The following is a 21953-nucleotide window of genomic DNA, read 5'->3' as shown; positions in this document are numbered from 1 at the left end:
TCTTCAGTTAAGAACTAAATTCCTTCTTTACAAAAGCCTTATAAAATCTGTCTTGACTTATACATCAGAGACTTGGGCATTGACTTTATGTGATGAGGAAGCTCTGGGAATTTTTGAGCGAACGATCTTATGTTGCATTCTTGGTGTGGTCCAAGTGAATGGAGCATGGAGAAGATCTAATTTAAAACTCTATAAAATTTACAAACCCCCTGATGTTATAAAATTTGTCAAATTACCAAAACTTAAATGGGTTGGCCATTTGGCTAGAATGAATGAAGATCGTTGCTGCAAGAAAATCATCTTTCTGGCAAAGCCTATGGGAAATAGACCTCAGGGCAGACCCCCATTAAGATGGATTGATAGTGTCGAACAAGATCTTAATATTTTAAAGGTGAAAAACTGGAAAACAGTTGCCAAAAGTCAAGATGCCTTGAGAAGGCCAGTGCTGTTGAGTCACTGAAGAAGAAGTAATCACAAAATACATTTGTATAATCATTCAGTATTTAACTTTGTATTATTCTTAGATAAGATTAGATTTGTTGTATTGTATGTATTAATAATTGTATACAAATCTAGTGTGTCTGTATTTTAAAATGTGTGAATAATATGATAATTACCCTAGGTTTCTTTTCCAAAAACTGTAAATGGGGATTCAGTTTTTAAACTTGAAAATGAAAATGAACAAGTAGAAAATGTTGAAAGTACACAGGCCCTTCAGAGTAAAAAAGAACCAAGAAACATTGAGAATGAAGAACTGTCAACTGCAGAAACAGTTAAAGAAATACTAAAATCAATGCCGGAAGACTTCTTCGATTTTTGGAATTTCTGTTCTACAGTAAATAAGTCTAAACCAGAAGGTAACTAATTTACATATTTTATCAGTAGATTTTTGATTGATCCACTTGATGAAAACTGTCTTGTAAGTTTAAAACATTTTGATTAATTATCTATCTGATATATCAGCAAGGTTTTGAAAAATTTTGTCTGTAAAATATTACTAGATCAGAATATGATAGCCTTACATCATATTGTAAGCACATGACTTATACAGCCTTTAAATTATACACATTTTTTGCTGCATTTCATTTAAACTTAATTCCTCGAATTTCATTTATATTTCTCATTCTATTAATTCAGTTTTCACTTCGTGACAAAGCAAAAATATTTAAAAACTCAAAACATCTTCATTCAAATTTGTAAAATACAGTGAAACAAAAACACCAAATACAGTTAAATTAGTTTTAAAAAAATTAAAATTAGAGTTTCTACACAGAAACAAGCAATGGCCAGCAGAAAAGGCAGATTTTTCGGTGCACAAAAACTAAAGTTTACTTTTGGACTCACATGGCAAAAAGACATTGAAGCTGCAGGAACTGACTTAATTCACTCTTCTGAGTTCCAGATGTAAGCAGATGGCTGTTCATTAGGCTTAACTCGCCACTTAAGCTGCGTTCACACTGGTCTGTTGCGGCAAAAAGTGGCAATACAGGAAAAAAAAAAAAAAAAAAAGATTTCCGCATAACATTAGTTTACACCAGCATGGCAACTTTCACTTTAAAAGTTGTCATATGCTCGCACTAGATGGCGCATCATCAAACGTAAAATTTTTGTATGGTATTTTGGTTTTTTACGATTTCATTTTTTAATTAAACTGGATTTAATTTCTGCTGGATTAACATTTATTTTCTTCTTGCTTTTTGTAAGAGAAGCAGAATGCAGTGGTTTATATTAATGTGTAAGAGATGACTGCAGCAAGGAGATGCAAGTAATTTAATTGAAGAAATGCACTTGAATGAAACAAAATTTCTTTTAATTACTTTCTCATGACACCTCATTAATTTGATGAATTTTTAGGTTTCATTGAATGATTTATTCAAAAGCTGGACACTAATTTTTATGAGAATATCGCAGAAAAGAATTGTATGGAAGATAAGAATAGGATATCCCAGAAAAGTATCCTTGTATATATCAAACGCTGTATATATCTAATTTAATTTATTTATGAATTCTGTTGAATGATAATTAAAAAATCCTAATTGCATGATTCTATTTTGGAGAGTAAATTTTTCATGGGGTAGAATACCATAAATGTTTTTGCATGATGCGTCTTTAAATTCCCTTAAATGCTTCCTTAAATAAACTTCCCTTTATTGGTTTAAATAATCCAGTAAAAAAGTATATTTTTTTAAATATATGTAAGATTTACAGCATTACTAAATTAAATATCACACTTAAAAAAGCAGTTATTTTTAAGTTAATAAACAACAGCAATTGTTTTTTTAAATATTTTAGTTCCTGCCTTATGTATATATTTTTTTACCTTAAATGCAAAAGTAATTAATGCAATTAGTCATTTATATATTAATGAACAGCCACTATCTGAAGGTTTATTTTATAAAGTCACTTTTATCTAAAACTCATTGAAGTAACTGCATTTTATATAATACTTCTTTTTCTGCATTAAAAATTGAATTCCACAATTAGTAAATTTGCAAATGCTCATGCAAAAGTTCTTTAAATTAATGAAAAATTATCATCAAGATTAGACCTTTCAAAAAATGGTCATGTATGTTAAGAAAAACAAACATGAAACCATTAAAATACGTAGAAGTATTCCGTAAAATCAGCTACATACTAGAGAGCTTCTTTTCTGTATAAATAACAGTTTTCTTAATTTTTAAAACAAATGGTTTACTTGTCACCACTCGTTTAAAATTCAGAACTCACTAAAATTTTTAATTATATGAAATACCAACTTTATACTAATATCAGTATTGCTTTTGCTAGTCTCTCGTCAGCCGAAATAGAATCAAATCATAGCAGTGAGATCTTCTTATGAATTATACCAAAGGCTCTTTGTCAAAAGAAGGATAATGCAAACAATGCCGAGCGAAAATTAGGAATGAAATGAAATGAAAAGTAAATGCAAGCTTCTTGTGTTCCCCCCCCCCAAAAAAAAAGTTGTGGTAGATAAAAAAAAAAAAAAATTCGTGTATTCATACCATCATCAAAGGTAGTAAAGCAAGGCCCAAACCCGCAGTACAAGTCCCTAGTAAAAGCTGAATTTTCTACTTGAGCATTTACCTCAGCACTAAGGTATCCTTGTGGGTAAGCATGCTTTTCACACTTCACCTTCAGGAAACTGAAGAAGCATCTGTGCTTCTCTGAAGCTAGCAATAATATTTTCTGTAAATATTTTTTTTTTAATACCAACTCCATTCCAACACCACTCCTGGTGATGCTTTAATCCAAAATCTTTAACTCAAGAAGCCAATGTTTTATCCACTAGGCAACAAGAGCAACCTTAAATTAATGTAGATAGAAAAATTCAAAATCTTGGATTTCGAGATCCATCACTATTTTCTCACAACAATCAATTGCTTTAGATTATTCTGTAAAAATTATCAACCATATATCATTTATAATTGATTATTAAGATTTATTACTGCTAATAAACTTGAGAATTTTCCTTTAAATAATTTATAAAGCTATTTATTCTATTAGCATATGCATTTTTTTATTATTATCTGAAATTTTTATTAAGATTAGTCCATTTGACCTTTTTTTTTTTTCCATCAAGAAGAAATTTTGAAAGTGCAATCATTTAAAAACCATGGTATAAACTGCACTTTTGAAATGAAATACCTGATACTGACATGTCAAGCATTAAAATGTTGAAGTTAAGTCAACTCACGCGGCCTCCGGCCATCCGGCAAATGCCGCCTCTGAACTCACTCCTGATTGGTTAACGGTTTATGCGTGAACGCTTGACCACGTTGGTGTGAACGCAGCTTTAAATTTTTAAATTTTTGATAACTCTACAACTATTGTATGCATAAAAACCACATAAGTCAATCACTTTTAAAGCAAAAAATGCACAGTTCACCAACATATAAGAATAAAAAACTTAGCTCACTGAGCCAGATAACAGAATGGAAATATATATACATATAATATTTATATACAATTGATGCATCCAATTGCAATAAAAAAGGGAAATACACAGTTACATCTGATATACAAAATTTCAACATTCTATGGCTACTCGTTCTTGAGTTATGCGAGAGGCATACATATGTCTCTAGGTTAAGAAAAAATCTCTTCTGAATCTTTTTTGGCAAAAACAGTCCTTTATTCTCTCCGTGCATACATATATCATGAAAAACATTGTTTAGTTATTTTGAGAGCGATTGAAATGTGATGCCCAAAATTATTTGTGATTACAATATTTCCTTTACTTCATACAAGGAAGTAAAAAAGGATATTCTCATTAATTTGTATCTGTTATACAGGCCTGACTCCAGTATTTTAATCTCTTTAATCAATCATTACCATTAGCACTCCCTAGAAATTTAATTCATGATCAATCTAGAGCAAAATATACTTGCATTTAGTTGCCACTTATGAAAAAACTTAATCGGCACCATCCAGAAATCGGCTTCCTAGGTGTCTGCCTATTTGCGTATACCTATACCTATGCCTTTAACTGTCCGTTATTTACATTTTGATTCAGTAAAATTACAACTTCAAAACTCTGCTAATTTTTCTAAACTACATGTGTACTAATACTTCAAAACTGAGTACATCTTTAAAAAGTAAATACTTAGTATTAATTCAGTGTTTGTAAGGTGTGATATATTATGACATTTTGAGATTTTCATAGCTTTTTCTTGCTTACTTCAGAACATCAGAAAATCAGATGTAGCCTTAATGTTTTAACTTAAACATTTCTGTATTCTTTACTACATATTGATGAACATGGCAAAGTAGGGCTAATGCTTTTATATCTCCATGTATTTTCTAAATTATATATAATCTCTGCTTTATTTAATCAATATAAATTCCTGTTTGGTAAGGATGTCAAGATGTAAATTTTTATGTAAAATTTATAGTACAATTTTCATTACTTATCAGTCATTTTTCATTTATAGATTTAAGTCATTAAAATTCTTAAGAGGTAATTCTTGATCATGCATTCTTGCTAATAAGTAGTAGAAATGGAAAATAAACATTGTCAGTATGAAATGAATTACAGTCAAAAGTCGTTAATTCGGACACCCATAATCCGGAATGATCTATAATCCGGACATCAAAGCTAAAAACTTTCTGCGCATGCGCCGCGTTGGCACATGCGCGCAGGCGTTTTACGCGTGCGCGTAAGACCTTGACTACTGCGCATATGCGTGTGCGCAACTGCAGAATACATTTTTGCCTGCGCGTTTAATATATAACGGACGGTGTAAGCTAAAATTATCTAATTATCTATTTCAGTTAATGTTAATGATTGCATTGTTCTTTAATCTTCGAATTGGATCCCGCTTATTATTTTTTGCAGACTGTAAGACCAATTTTATAAAAGTAAACTTGAACTTTCGATTATGTCAAATAGAATTTCCGATGCTGGAACTTCCAAAGGATCTACAAAACGAAAGTATGTTTCGATGTCCAACAAACAAAACTTATCTTACAAACAGGCTTTTGTAAGATAATGTCAAAATATTTGCTGTGAGGTATTCCACATGCTGTGTACAGTCTTTAGTTTCAGTATCCCCCAGCACTTTGAGTATTAGTACCATCTACACTACTAATAAAGTTCTTTTGGTGGTTTATGGCCATATGGTATGATCACAAATGTGGTAGATCGCATACTACAACAATACCAGTATAATTACTACTACATTGTATAGTACATGTTTATTGGTAATTTTGGTAATTTAAAATTTGATTGTAACATATGTTTCCAAAAAGAAATGATTTAAGTTTTTCAAATTTGCACTATTTACTGTCAAAAATGATTAATTTGATATCTTTGCTTGAAAAGCAGATGATTATTCTAAATGCAGCATTAAGTAACTTGTATTTTTAAAATACTGGAAATGTTTTGCTAAGCATTAGTATAATATTTTGAAAGATATATCTTAATGGCATGGTTAGATATTAATTTAAAGTGTAATATGAGTACTTTTACACATGTTAATAATGTTCTAAAATGTATAAGTATGATATCTTGAAAGATATATCCTGATAGCAGAAGTATAATATGCTTCACCATGTCATTTTAAATGCACATAAGATCATTGCAGAATGATTCACATAATCTTTGAATATACTGTAAGCATTCTGATGCTGCTCAGACAATATAAGGTCTACCAGAAAGTTTTGGCTGATAATGTTACTTTAAATTTTAACACATCTGTGCGTGTTCATTTCAGACATATATGGCTGTCTTTGTTTATCTATGCATTTCTCACCATTTTCGGATTTGCCTCCAACATTCATGTCACCTGTTGCTTCTCCCATATCTCTGCCCACCATGTAACCACTATATATTTTATTTACTTCTGGAAAAACTTCTAAACCACTGCCTGGCAGATCTATTGCTCAATAAATGGCACCACATTAATAGCCTGTATATTGAGACTGTTTTGGAATCAGAATTTTCTGTTAGAGACAGAGTGTCTCTTCTCTTCTCAAGTGTGCATTCATGTTACTCATTGCGAGAACTTTACTCTGAGAATTCTCACCATAAGGCCTTTTGTGAATTTACTTGAGATTACTGGGAAGTACTACTTAGATAGTAGAATCTCAGTGTAACCACGTTCATATCAACTTATCGTTGCATTTATCAACATGATATAAATGACAGCTTTGCATTTATACACATATATAAATTAACTGAAAACAAAAGTGTCTCGTGTAATTATTGAGATGCAATCATGTAAACATGGCTGCCAATAAAATATTCAATAAAGATAATTTTCAACACTAAATTTTGTATGAATTCCAGCAACAATGAAATGGCACAAAAGCCTGTTGAAATTTAGTGAAAGTTTTTGGTGAAGGTGCAGTTTCAGATAGAATTTGCAAGTGGTGGTTTGAAAAATTTAGGGCATGTGATCTCAACCATAATAAAAAGCCATGCTCTGGACAGCCATCTTTGATTGATAACGATATTGTCAAGACCTTAATAAAGCAAGATTTGTTTTTGACACCAATGAAGATTGTGGAAAAGCTTAACAAACCATTTCGGTTCATATTTGGAAACTTGGATTGGTCTATAAATATTCCAGATGGATGTCTCGTGCGTTAGTAAAAAAAAAAATTTGCATAATCAAGTCATCATATACATATCTCTGCTTGCTCAGAACAGAAGTGAACCCTTCTTGTACCAGATGATAACTGATGATGAAAAATAGGTTATCTACGAAAACATCATTTGTAAAAGGTCATAATGTCAGCTCAGACAACCTGGCTTTCCTTACCTCTAAACCAAACTTGAGCGTGAATAAGATAATGCTGTATATGGAGTGGGATGTCCAAGGACCAATACATTACAAGCTTTTGAAACCTAACAAAAAGCTTAGTTTAGAGACACATTATCAGCAAATGGATGATTTAAACAAAGCAGCCGAAGAAAAAAGGCAGGTGATGTTTAAAAAAATGTACATCATACTGTTTCATGATAATGCCTCCACATGCTCATTTTGGCGACTTGTCAGATAATCACAGAGCTAAGCTGGGAAATTCTACCATATGCACCATATTCCCCAGACCTAGCACCTTCCACTCATCACTTATTTCTTATCTTGCAGAATTTTTTGAATGGGGAAAAAAAATCAAAACTGAAGCAGATGTCAGCCAAATACTGAAGTTTTTTGCCTCTAAGGACATTTTGCAAAAAAAAGGTATTTACAGATTACCATTATATTGCAAGAAGTCATAAGTAATGACATAAATTACATTGTACAATAAATATCATTAAAGGTATGAAAAATATATTATTTTAGTTTGCTTCCCAAACAGACAGAATTTTCCAGTAGATCTCATATATTGCTTCAAGTAACCTTATCAGTCGAATGATATAAAATTTTTATTTGAAAGATAATTTGGTACTTTGATATTATTGCAACCAGCTGGTAGAAGTCACCAAACTGTGGCAACCATGCACATAACAATTCTTCAGGTAACCATATCAGTAACTGTAAGTCTGAATAAGCAATATTGTTATTTTTGTACATACTGTTTTGATTATATTAGAAGCTCTAAACACAAATTGCGATATTTTTCATCTTCAGCTGAATTTTGTAATACAGTCAAAAGTCTTTAATCCGGACGTCCATAAACCAGAATGATCTAAAATCTGGACCTCAAAGCTACAAACTTACACATGCGCTTTTGAGTTTACGCATGCGCATAAGACCTTTACACATGTACGTTTAATGTATAACGGACAGTATAAGCTAAGCTAAAATTATCTAATTATCTATATCAGTTAATGTTGCAGATTGCGTTGTTCCTTAATCTTCGAATTGGATCCGGCTTATTATTTTTTGCAGACTGTTAGAGCAATTTTATAAAAGTAAGCTTGAACTTTCGATTATGTCAAAAAGAATTTCCACTTCTGGAGCTGCTGAGGGATCTACAAAATGAAAGCATGTTTCGATGTCCATCAAACAAAAAGTGGAATTGCTGCAAAAAATGGATAAAGGCATATCCTTTGTTTTTCTAACCATTCCAAAATCTGTTTATCAATTTCACGCTGCTCTACGGGGGGGGGGGGGACGTCGCAGCGCGCAATGAACTGGAATTTGATCTGTCAACACTATCCTTATCTTCAGGGCAGATGTTTTTATTTTATTCGGCTTATATTTCCTTACTAAATGTAGTATTTCATCTCAATATACTCCCTCTTTAATATGATTTAAATCAAATTCCTCGTCATTATAAATATCACGAATACACATCAAATAGTTTTCTGGTTGCAATTTTCTAATTTGGACTATGCGTAATGTATGCTTTATGCATGCGCGCATTGAAAAAAATTTTAATAAAGTAAACAAATAAATATTAAGCCTTTTTTTTTTTGTAAATTTTGATACCCTTTAGATCATAATTGCTCTTTATTTCATAAATTATGGTTTTATATTTTTAATTTTATAATTTCTGCATGTCATCTTACCAGATTTAAATTTATGATCTATAATCCGAGAAAACCGATAATCCGGAATCGCCGAAGTCCCGACGAGTCTGGATTTAAGACTTTTGACTATATATGTTTGTAAGATTTGCCTACAAACAAAAAAAAGTTTCATGAAATTTTTGCACGAATATAACATTTTGCCACAAAAATGGGAATGGTTTGATTCATGTTTGGTGATGATGCATTTTGGAAAATGACCTTTTTGGAAATGCAACGCTCAAAAGTGTAACCAACATGTCAGCATTTGAAGCCATAATTAGTTCAAGAATAATCATCTGCTATTTATTACGGCTGTGAGATTTACATCCTGCTGGAATAAAGAATTACCAAGCGTTAAATTTTGCTTTGGAAGAGTTAGAAAGGACTAGTAAGTGTATGGTAGACTGGAATAATTACACGTAAGAGATGCCATTTGTAAGTAGTTTTATAAATTATTTTCCAGGATAAGTATTGAACTAAAATTAAAATATGTACCTAATAACATGTATGATATGAAATAATTTTCTTTGGTTTGAAATTGCCATTTTTTTTTTTTTTTTTTTTTTTTCCTTCTTCAAAAAATCATCAAATTGTGCCAAGGTGCTTATGATAATAATAAAGTTCCTGTAGATTTAAAAAGTTGAAGGGAAATACGTCAAAGAACTGGCAGTTTACCAGGTATGTAGATGATAAACATTCTGGTAGAAAAAATGTTAACTCTAAGAGGAATGATTGAAATTCCACCTGTAATTATATGTTACTAAACACAAAAATCGGTGCTTTCTGATTATCTGCTGTCCTGCAAAAAGTTGCAAACTCATTAGCAACTTTGTGAATTAGCAAAAAAAAAACATTTGTTTGGCTATTTTTATATTATCATAGTTACTATTCTGTTCATAACTAATAGTATAAAAGAAGTATATTATAAGAAACAGAGTGTTTGGGCTGAGGTCTGTGTGTTTGGGCAATATTTACATATTTATAGCGGGCATCTGCCATTCAGTTAAATATAAAACATAAAATCCTCATATACTCAAATATGTGTATGGTATGCATATATGTGGGTTGGTTGTAGTTGCACATTCAAATGAGGCAAATCATAACAGGAAACATGTTTTACATCGCACACATATATATAATGGTTACATCACACTTGTGTATAATGTTTTAATATAAAAGTGTAGGCTTTAAAGTTGTTAGCTATTGTAGTACTTTTTGATTATCTGCTCTTCCTTCTTGAAAAGTTGCCAACCATTTTCGACTAATTTTCTGCCAAGCTGAGATGCAAAAGACAGTAGCCTCTTTAAAAATAAAATGGCATGCTAAGAATTGCATAAAACAACAATAACCAATCAACAAAATTAAAAATATAAAAAAAATCTATTATAAAACTGTGTGTGTGACAACAAATATTCCGAACATGAGAAGAAAAGAGAGGGAAAAAAAGGCCAGAGAATTGCACAAATTTTAATCCATAAAGATCGTTTATGAAATGCAGTGAAACTTTTTGCATTCTCTGCTATTGGACAAAATGCTATACTTCTGAAAAAAATGCAATGCTTTCTTTTTCACTTGCAAACTCTACAGTTTCATTACGATTCCCTAGAAGAAGGGGGCAAAAAATGTGCTCCAATGCAATAAAATAAGCACTAATCAGAAAAAAATAGTTTCAAATTTGAAGGCAGAAATCGGTTCTCATCTGCTGCATGCATGTGTGTATTTGAATTGTCGCATAAATACATTTTGGTGACATCATGATTTGCTTATTTTGGTGCCTCTGTGCCTGTTTCAAGGGTGAAAATATTGATACTGTTCATCATGTGTGATGCTTCGTAAGCTTGAGAACTGGTTAAGATCATCCAAGGATTGCTTCAGCATTTGAAAATCATTATTACCATTACTGGTACAGAGAAACTATTTTGCAGTCACTGAAAGTTGGTTTTGTATCTCTTAGCAGACAGTGATACCTAAATTAAGCAAACCAAGGCTTTACTATCATGGCTTTTATGCAAAAAGAACAATGCACTATACAGTACAGAGTCTTTAATCTGGACTCGTCGGGACATCGGCGATTCCGAATTAGGGGTTTTTCCGGATTATAGATCATCAATTTAAATCTGGTAAGATGGCATGTTAAAATTATAAAATTAAAAATATGAAACCGTAATTTATGAAATAAAGAGCAATTATGAGCTAAAAGGTATCAAATTTAAAAAAAAAAAAAGCTTAATATTTATTTGTTTACTTTATTAAACATTTCTTTCAATGTAAGTTGTTTAAGTTGCTTCGTTTTATGTGATAATACTTTCTCTTTAATTCTATAAACATACATAATTTCTTGTTCAGTTACAAAGTTCTGCTGTTCAAGTCCTGTAATTGCTGTGCCGAGAATACCGACTAACTTGTCAATCGAAATTTTTTCGTTTTCACTAACCTCTTTGTCACTTTCTTCATGCCTTTATCTGTTTTTTGCAGCAATTCCACTTTTTGTTTGATGGACATCGAAACGTGCTTTCGCTTTGTAGATCCTTTGGCAGCTCCAGAATCAGAAACTCTTTTTGACATAATCGAAAGTTCAAACTTACTTTTTATAAAATTGCTCTAACAGTCTGCAAAAAATAATGAGCCGGATCCAATTTGAAGATTAAGGAACAACGCAATCTGCAACATTAACTGAAATAGATAATTAGATTATTTTAGCCTAGCTTATACCGTCCGTTATACATTAAACATGCATTTGTAAATATATTATGCACATGCGTAAACGCATATGCGCATGCATAAAGGTATTATGCACATGCGTAAATGCTACGCATGCACAGAAAGTTTGTAGGTTTGAAGTCCGGATTAAAGACATTGTACTGTATCTCATTTTTTACGTCATCCAGAAGATAGCATTTAAGATGATGATGTTATGTTTATAGCTTGAGACCTTTTCTACTAATAGTATTCAAATAAACAGGTCTGTTTTGTATCAAAGGCTTCTAAAGCATAGTTTTTATGTGAGCATCTTGCTTTCTGTGTCTTCCAGAAGAGTATATTAAAGTTGGTGCCATATTCATCATCAGTGAAGTAAGCTTGGTTATTGTTCAAAAATTAGTTTGCTTTCAGTTTAAATAATTATTCTGCGTATGTGTTCATATGAAGAGAAGCTGGAACTTAAAAACTTCCATCGCATATCTGTGGTAATGGTTTGCTTGTTTGGGGATAGAACATGAGAAACAGCTGCACCTGCACCTATATCTACAATGGAAATTTTGTAATTACACTGAAGCATATGGTCTGCTTTCATAATTGAAGGATATTCAGAAAACATACTCATAGATTAAAGCTTTCATCCTATGTCGGATGTTGTAACTATTTATGTTAATTATCTACAACTGATTCTAAAACTGGTCTTCTGTGCATATAGGTTAGTGCACAATATTTGCAAATTAGATGACTGAAAATGTATGGGTGATGGTGTTTAATGTTAATGTGATTTCTTAGAGTGATTAGTATTCATCAGTCATGATTTAAAGGCATTACTTAAGTAAAAGAGAAAAGTGGCAGTTTATTATTAAACTTGTAGTAGGGAGCAAACGAAGTACACCAAAGATTTGAATTTTCTTCAGAGTATCATATGAAGAACTTGACCTGCTTCTTAAATTGTGAATCAGTAAGTAGACAGCTTGGTCTACTTACTGATTCACAATTTAAGAAGCAGGTCACCAAGAGCAACAACTGCATTCTAAGATATTTTATTTTGTCAACTTGAAGAAATTTTGAAGTGATTATAGCCCTTCAGGGCATCATCTTGGTGAGATGGCTGTCACGATCCTGGAGCCCCGGTGATCTGTTCTGTCTTCCATCTCTTCTCCTCTGAGTTGAAACTTTTTTCCTTACCTTCTCCCTTGTGGTTTTCCTCTTCAGAAGTTGTGGATCATCACGAAAAACTGGAACAGCCCAAGTTTCTAGTTTTGGAGTAGCAAGAAAACTGCCCACGTGTTTGCTGTGCATGGAGACTGTCGTTGGAAAGGACTGGTAGCTGAGGTACTGTTCCCAACACACTGCTTTAGCCTCTGCTTCAGCTAAACGGGAAGCACCTTGTCGTCCTCACGGGTGTCAATTGGCTGTTCACTAGTCCTTGTGTCAGTGACTTGCGGATAAGCTCTCAGGAGTATCTGCTTTTGGGAAAGTCGACTGTGGGTTTGCAGTTTGCGTATAGGTCTGTTTAGCCCTAACACAGGATTCTGTGTTCCCTTGTGGTGGGTGGACATGGATCTTATATCTTTCAAATATTACTCCAACAAACATAAAACGTATTGCAGTGACAAACAAACATAGCAAAATTCAGGAAATAGATACCGAGAGTGGCAATTCATGTAACAACAAGAACCATTGCAAATGCTAGTTAACCTAATATTAGCCCCCGTTTTCTTGTGATATCTAGTCCTTCTGGTGAATTGCAAAAAATGTCTATGTTAGTAATAAATAAACATATTCAATCATTACTTGGTGAGCCAAGAATTGTAAAACATCTCCGTACTAGAGACTTGCTAATCGATACGATTTCAGCCACCCACTCTTCTTTACTTAGAGTATCCAAACTTGAGCATGCTGCAGTAACTGTTTTCAGCACATAAAACCCTGAATTTTTATCTGGGCATAATCTCGGAAATTGACCTTCTTTTTGTTTCTGAAGAAGAGTTCGTTTCCAAGCTTGCCAGTCAAATTGTTTGTGCTTGGGGTATTAAGATGCGTAAGAAAGGTCAGTTGATCGACACAAAGCATGTAATCCTGACCTACAACTCGCTTGATCTGCATTAAGAATATTAAGGCTGGATATCTCAACTGTTCCGTAAGACCTTATATTCCAAACCCCATGCGATGCATCCAGTGCCAGCGTTTTGGTCATTCTAAGAACACGTGCTGTGGCAACCTGACATGTGCGCAATGTTCAGTGGTTGGCCGTACTGCTGTGCCACTGTGTATTAATTGTAAAAGTGAGCATACTGCATTTTCTTTCTCATGCCAAAAATGAAAACTAGAAAAAAAAAAAAAAAAAATCCAGACCGCAAAGGTAGCTGAAACGTCTTGTATGCAGAAGCTAGAAAGCTCATTCAAAGCACTCAGCTATGAACAAACATGTCTTTTGCGAGTGCTGTTAAATCAAGTCCGTCAACAGCAGAGACTGAAAATGCAAACTGAGAAAAGTTTGCATGATTTTGATGAATCCTTTTACTTAAAGTACTAAAACATATACAGGTATAGACTAAATTATTTAATATTTTTACTGGTTATTTAAAATTATATACTTTACAGAAAGAAGGATGGGTTTTGCAAAATACTGAAAAGAAAAATTATTTGAGATGAAAATGTGACTGAGATCATATTTGTTTCAAAGATTTTACATAAAAATGTCTTTTTATTTTTTCTCAGAAACTAATTCATTAATCCAAAATCATTCCTTGACTTTATTAAGAACACTCTAAAATACAATGAAAATTTGGGGGTGGGCAACATTGAAAATTGTAGGAGAAGAAAGACATTTGAATTGTTAAATTTTTCTTCAAAAAATGTTAATTAAAAAAAATTCCTGGCAAAAATTTTGTTTCACCTTAAAATTGTAAAACCATTTAATAATATTCATGAAAAGTGAATGCAAGTTCTTAAATAAAAAAAAAATCATGCAAAAGGTGCACTGAAGCCTTGTTGTTGGTGCCCTTGTTGCAATGAAGATGATATGCACTTGCTTTAACTTTAGTTTTAATTGGAATGATATTTCTGGAATACCCAGTATCAAATAACCTTATCTGTATTTTTTTTTTTTTTTTTTTTTTTTTTTTTGTAAATTTCCATATCTTGTACAGTTCCATCTAATTTTGGGGGGGGCGATGTTATAACATCCCCAGACATCTATCAATGTGATTGTTTTGCTGACAGTCTAGCAAGCAGTCAGTTGTACGTCAGCTATTTGCTAAAATTAAGTGAATCGCCCAATTGTGCAGAGTAGTATTGGAAATCTCTCCATTTGTAGAAAGGTAGGTGCATTCTAGCAAATTTTAACTCCAATTCCGAGAAGCAGTTAATGCTTGTTCACCATGTGACTGGAACACATTGGAAGAACCGGTTTTCCCTGCCGATTGAATCTGCTCTTGTGAACGGATCTCTAGTTGTAAGTATGACTTCCTGTCCAGGGATTGTACTTTCTGGGACGTGCAGTCCTTGGGAAGGGGGCAGTGTTACGAATTTATACTTAGATAATTTTAGTAGAATTATAATTAAAATTGTTATATTTCCTCGTGCAGTGCAGCACGAGACAAATTTTAAGAGAAAGCTCTACCGGAAAAGTAAAAGTACTGAAGCATGAGGGCATTTAACATTGAATAAATGGATATCTAGGTAATTTGTACTGAAATTGAATAAATGTAATTGACCACTATGTTAGCTCTAACCATAATTCCATCCTCTTACTGGTTCCAGAAATTTCGAGAAGCAGAAAATGCAAGAACTATTTCACTCGGTTGGTTGAAAACTATTTAGAAACATCTCAGCTTAGTTGTTTAGTTAATGTTATTGAGATTTATTTAGTTCCATGTTAACTTAGATAACTGAAGCAGCTTTCTCTGTAGATAACGCTTCCCATTGCATTGTATTCTAATGTTGTTAGTAGATTGAAGTATGACTACTGGTTGTACTGCGTGATATCATGAACACTTGTATGAATATAAAGCATTCAAGCATTTGATATTCATGCAAGCGCTTCAAGTGGAAAATTCAAACATTCTCATATATTTCTTTTGATAAGAATACATTTTATTAACCTACTAGCTGGGGTACCTGGCTTCGCTCAGGAAGTTGATATGAAATTGTGTGGTAGTTGGAATGAAAGGATAAACTTTAAAATATGAGAGGTAATTTTTTATTGAAAACATATTCTAACTGCAGTGGAACCTCGAGATATGAGTTTAATTCGTTCCTGCATTGAGCTCATGTAGTGAATTTCTTGTATCTAGAAACAAACTTCCCCATTGAATATAATGGAAATCCAGTTAATCCATTCCACATCACCAAAAATATCAATATAAAAATCAATTTTTCTAATAACTGACACTGGTAAATAATATAACTGTAGTTTACCTTTATGATAGCATCCAACACCAACTTTTTAACTGCTTCTCATTAATCCACACCAACAACAGCTTCTCAACATCTAGGGTTTTTAAACGGTGCTTGGAAATAACAGTAACTCCTTTGGTTACTAATTTCTTCCTGCTTCTTCAGAACACTGCAGATTGTCGATGTCGAAAGTAAGTCTTTGCCAATTCCGTCACACTTACACCACGCTTGTTTATCTATGATTTCTTTCTTAATTTCAACAGCCATGGCTTCCTTATTTTTCTTTGCAGCACTATCTGTGAGGTATTGTGAAATAATTATTTTCACATTATATGTAATAAATAATTGACTCACATGCACACAAACATGTAGATCAAAGAACACCGAGTGATCTGACAAAGGGATTCCTCCAGTCGAGCCGGATTGGGAAGTGGCTCAACTCATACCAACAGCCTGGCTCATTGCTCGTTAGTTGAGTCAATGCTGGAATTTAGAGACACATTTTTCACTCATACTTTCCTAGTATCTCGAATATCTCGTATATGGAGGTGCTCGTATCTCGAGGTTCCACTGTATTTACAGTACTTGTTTATAAACAACATTTTTCACTTTCTTATCCAGGGTATAAATGTACAGATTTTTTGAACTTCCTACTCAAGAGCAAGCTACGTACAGCTGACCGTGAGAAAAGCAGGAGCTTTTGAGGTTGATGATGCAATGTTTTAAAGTTTATCCTTGCACTTTGTTAATTGTAAAACTAAAGGCTAATTTGATTGAAATTTGCAGTCCTTTAAATTGGAATGGCAGTTCAATAGATATCAGTGGTTTTCTGGGGATTAATACTGTGTGTCCTTTGCCCTTTCCAGGCATGAGTTCATCTTCGATCATGCTTTTCAATAGATGTTTGACAACTATCCTTGTTCCATTACATAGTTTTGATGAGTTGAGATTTCTGAGTAGTATCATTGGAGATCAAGTTTTCAGTCGAAGGCAGTGAAATAGAATTAATGGTACTTGCAAAAAGTTTAAAAATTATGTAGGGAAGTTAATGCTTTCTTCAATGTTTACCATCATGTCAATCAATTTGTATCTTCTCTCTCCACCAGGAATTTTCTTTTGAATATTAAAGTTGATTTCATCAAAAATATTCTTTTTAGTTTCCAGAATGCTTCATTTGAAGGTTGTACTGTCTACTTGTCCTCATCAATGCTTCTCATGGGGTGATATTTTCATGGGTGGCTTGCATTTGCAGTCTTTTGTTATGAGATTGTGTCACAATTCTTGATTCTTCAATTTGTTCATTCCGTTGTTCTTCGGTTTCTCTGCTTCTCACGGTGCTCATTCTCCTTCTTTGGGAACGTAAATATGTGTCTTCACGTTCTTCGATGGTTTCATTTTTTTGCTGTTTTTTTTATTTTTGCCATTTTACTTCAAAACTGGCAAGATCTCATTCTCTTTTACATTTGGGCATTCTATAAAATATAAATCAAATCAACTTTTCATTAAGAAATACACTAAGTACACTTTATACACTTTTCACACTTTATTTTCAATTTATATCCAGTCTATCACTTTGATTACTCACACTTCACTATTTGCTTTTATTGACTGATTGCACTTTACTGGTAAAAAATTAATGTTCAAACCCATGATGGATTTTGCTTTATATACCCTAACAATAAGTCAACTTTTATTTAGTCGACTTTCAAATCAACCTTTTATTAAGAAATACACAAAGTACACTTTATACATTTTATTCTCGATTTATATTCAGTCACTGTATCACTTTGATTATTCACGCTTCACTGTTTTTATTCACTCATTGCTCTTTACTGATAAGAAACTTGCTTTTGAATCCATGCCAGATTTTGCTTTATATACCTCTACCAATTGGTAGCCCGACCCATAAAAAAATGCTTCAGTGGTCCACAATGTTCCAGAACGTTGCACAACATTCAAGAGTGTTCTGGAATGTTCCACAATGATCTGGGATGTTGTAGAATGCTCTCGAATATTCTGGACTGTTTTAGAAATTTTTAGATGGGGAAACTTCTAGCCCTTATATCTTCAAAAGCACGCCCTTGAGGTAAAAATGGGAGCCTTCTTCATGGATGGAGGCATGAGGGTTAACTTCCTTGATCATACTGGGATTCGTTTTTGAGTTTTAGCAGCACTCACATTGTACACTTATAATATATATTGGTTATCGGATTTGTGCATTCAATCTATTACGAATCTATCCCTACGTCCGCAACATTATCTTAAGCCTGAGGATGTTATTCAAATGGATTTGCCATTATACTTGATTGAACCGAGATCTAATTTCTCTTAGAAAGTTCATTAATAGGACATGTCTTTCTATAAGGCTGGTGACTTTTAATTTTAGTGCCATAATATAACTGTGTGTAACCCTCTTTACATACATTTCAAAAAATAGTTATTTACTGGCTTTATTTAATGCTAGTATAATAATTAAATAAAAATGACTTGTTCAAATTTAACAAGTTTCAATCTCAGTTCAAGAGTTCTATCCATTAATGCAATATGCAGCAGATTTTAGAATTGTGCAATTTTTTTCCCTTTGTTAAATGTCAAAATAATATATTCTATTAGTTTATTATAACAAACAATGTTTGGTACTTATGTATTATGTGTTAACCATGATTTAGCTCTAATTATGGATAAGCATGATAATAACAACAACTGATAACATCTGCACTTTAATTTGACGTAACCCTTATTTTCGATCAGACAGCTAAATGTTTTTATGAACAAGGATACAAATAAACTGAGCTGTATTTTTTCCTTACATTTTGAAAAAGAAAAAGATTGGAATAATTTTCTGGGGGTAAAGTTTGTACTCAATGCATTTTAAACAGAGTTTCCAGTAAAATTGGAACGCCTGGCAAAATACTAGAAATCGGTGAAAGCCTTTTTACAAAGATGGTTGAATACTGATTGTTTATTAAATAAAGAGTCATCTCACTTCTTTCAGAATTCCACAGAAATGATTGGCGAGACTTTGACAGGATCTCTGCCAATTTTTGTAGTTCGATGGTATCTAGTGTTCACTGTCAACAGGATAATACGTATGTACCCAGTGTTTCGTGTAAGTTTCTGTATAGAACAAAAATGATATATGTAAAATGGCGTTCTGGAACTGCAGTAATTAAAAATGTATACTTATTAATGTTTTAAACCATTGCTGTATGAAACTGTAGGAATGACATTCAAATTTCACTTTAATACATATATCTAAAAAATTTATTAAGATTGCATCTAATTTAAAGATATGAAAAATATATTTTGCAAATTTAATATGTAAATGTAAATTGATGTTAAATATATCTAATTTCAGATGCATTTGCTGAACTTGGGTATCATCTTGTTGGTGTTTATGATATTTTGGCAGAAAAACTGCTTGATGATAAAAAAGTTGTACTTCACTGTCATTGGAGATATTATTATGATCCTCCAGAGTTTCAGACTGTAATTAAACTTGATGGTGGAGATTTATATCACATTGGTTACTTCAGGTGTGTTTTCCTTATTTGTAATCCTTTGATGTATTAAAATCATTTTTCCTATTCAACTTTACTTAATAAATGGCATCGATATATTTATAAATTCTTAACATTTTTTATATATGTTAAAAATATTTGTTGTTTTATTGCACATGAATATGCTAGTTCAGGGGTTCAAAACCATAAGCACCACTGCAGCCCCAACTGTTTTATACATGCCTCTATTGTGTGACTACAATAAAAAAAATTATGTTTTTAATAAAATATTACATAATTTTTATATATAAGCATATTTGTGTAAAAAAATTATTTATATATAATAATATGTTCATCATTTTGAATACGCTTATCAGACATACCAATTTGACCAGGATTATCATACTTTGAAATTATGGTCCTGGTGCTCCAGCCACCTAGTCATTTTGTCCCTGCTATTTGTTAAAAAATTTTAAAATGTCAAATATTCAGTCATTAAAAATAAGTTTAATGCCTCTCTGTAATATCATAATATATGCCTCGTACATGGCGCCACATGCAAAGCATGATTATTTGTTCTGTGTTTCAGTGCCATTTATCAAGTGGAATCTCCATTTAATGGGTATTTCCAAAAATGCCATGTTATATGTTTTGCTGATTCTGCGCTCATATTTTCCGTATACCTGTTTCCTTAATTGTTTTTATATGCGTTGTTATTTTAATTGCAAAATGAGCAAGTCATGTAAATGAATCTATAATTTTAATACTGACTGGGAAGAATTATATTGTTTTATCAATTTTAGAGATAAATGTATTTGTTTGTTGTGTGAAAGTAGCATTGCAATGCTGAAAAAACATAATGTTGAACGTAACATTGAAACATAATGTTGAAAAAACATAATGTTCAGACAATTGATGCTACTTTTAATACGATCTGTTTATTTTAATCTGAAGTAAGAAGACATATCAGCTAAAATCAAATTCGTGTGCTCAACAGTGAGTTTTCACGAAGCTTGTGGTAATATGTAAAAATGCCACTGTTGCTTCTTTTAAAATTTCTCACATGCTCACAAAAAAGTGAAAGGAAGCATTTTTAACTGGTGCTGATTGCTTATTCGAGGGATTTTCTAATAAACATGAGATTACCTGAACAATGCAAGACTTGCAGTTTTCATATAACAGGTAGAAGTCTGAAAGAATGATGTCAGGGCTATGTGGTGGGTGTGGCAAAAGATCCCATTCAAGTCTGTACAGAGTCCAGCTGGTGAATGCAGACACCGGTCTTGCATTATGTTGATGGAACATTACCTTTTTGCGCCAGAACTCAGTTCGACATTTTTCCTTGACAGCAGTGTCAACACGAACTAGCATTTTGCTGTACACTTTACTGTGAAGGGTTTTACCTTTTTCCAGATAATCTTTGTGAATAATACCATGGAAATCCCACCAGATATAAAGCATATTTTTATTAATCAAATTACACTCTGCAATGCTACCAACAGGCTTAGTGGGCACAGACTAACCCCCCTTTCATCGTTGTAAGTAAATCCACTATCACAAGTGATGATTCTATCCAGAATGTTGTCCGTGCATTGATAGAGCAGATTAGGGCAGGCCTGAACACATTTGTCCTTATCTGCTTAAGTCATTCCATGCGGCACCCATGAATTGAGCATGCACGTCAAGTTTATACGATGCATAGCGCGACTAATGGACATGGCTCTAACATCTAACTCCTTAGCAAGCTCTCAAGTAATTGCATATTGATCTACAAGTTTGTGCAGGCGGCCCTCATCAAGATCTGTAGGCCAGCCAGAGCGCTGTGCTTCTGGAAAGTCATAGTCCTTGTTTCTGAACTTTCAGTACCAAACCTTCGCAGTATCGTATGATACAGCATTAGGACCTTAAGGTGTACATATGATTTGGTTACATTCTGTAGCTGACTTTTTGTAGCAAAACTGGAAGTAAATGATGATTCTAATCTGGTAGGTTGATAATTCCATTTTAGGCACCTTGTACTTAATGATAACGACATTTTTTTTTACAAATTTCACTACACAGTATTATAAAGAAAGTCTCTTACTTTCAAGTGCCAGAAATCGTTTGACAAAATATTATTAAACACCCCAATGTAAACTGTTTACCCAGACGATATTTGCCATCGCGAAAAACTTCCGTTGCAACTTGATATTTACTTATTGTTGGGAAAAAATTTGGAATTTGTAACGTTAGTGAACCAGTGATATTTAGTGCCATTATTTAGTCATGTTCTCAGAAATACAGATTACTTTCATTACCTTAGAGATTAATTTCTAAAATGTAAAATTTCTTATAAAATACTAGCCGCTACACAGCCAGCCTTTGTCTGGCTTTTAAATGTACCATAAAAATGC

The 21953-nt window shown here is 32.7% G+C and overlaps 1 protein-coding gene across 6 annotated transcripts in view; it reads left to right on the top strand.

The window, feature by feature from the left end:
- Positions 1-21953, top strand: part of Hpf1 (Histone PARylation factor 1) — a 69992-nt gene that overhangs the window by 18312 nt on the left and 29727 nt on the right. For 4 of the 6 annotated variants that reach the window (XM_085816974.1, XM_085816973.1, XM_035350166.2 and 1 more), the window contains exons 2-4: positions 623-857; positions 7593-7685; positions 19419-19596. In XM_085816974.1, coding sequence (XP_085673100.1) covers positions 623-857; positions 7593-7685; positions 19419-19596 — 506 coding nt within the window. The remainder of the gene's footprint in view (positions 1-622; positions 858-7592; positions 7686-19418; positions 19597-21953) is intronic. The other 2 variants (XM_085816975.1, XM_035350167.2) reach the window with 1 other exon arrangement.

The sequence above is a fragment of the Stegodyphus dumicola genome, chromosome 5 (assembly GCF_044657685.1).
Source record: "Stegodyphus dumicola isolate Sdum_Otavi_A_Nest chromosome 5, ASM4465768v1".
NCBI lineage: Eukaryota > Metazoa > Arthropoda > Arachnida > Araneae > Eresidae > Stegodyphus > Stegodyphus dumicola.
The sequence above is the reverse complement of the archived record's forward strand: the minus strand, read 5'-3'. Positions and strand labels throughout refer to the sequence as shown.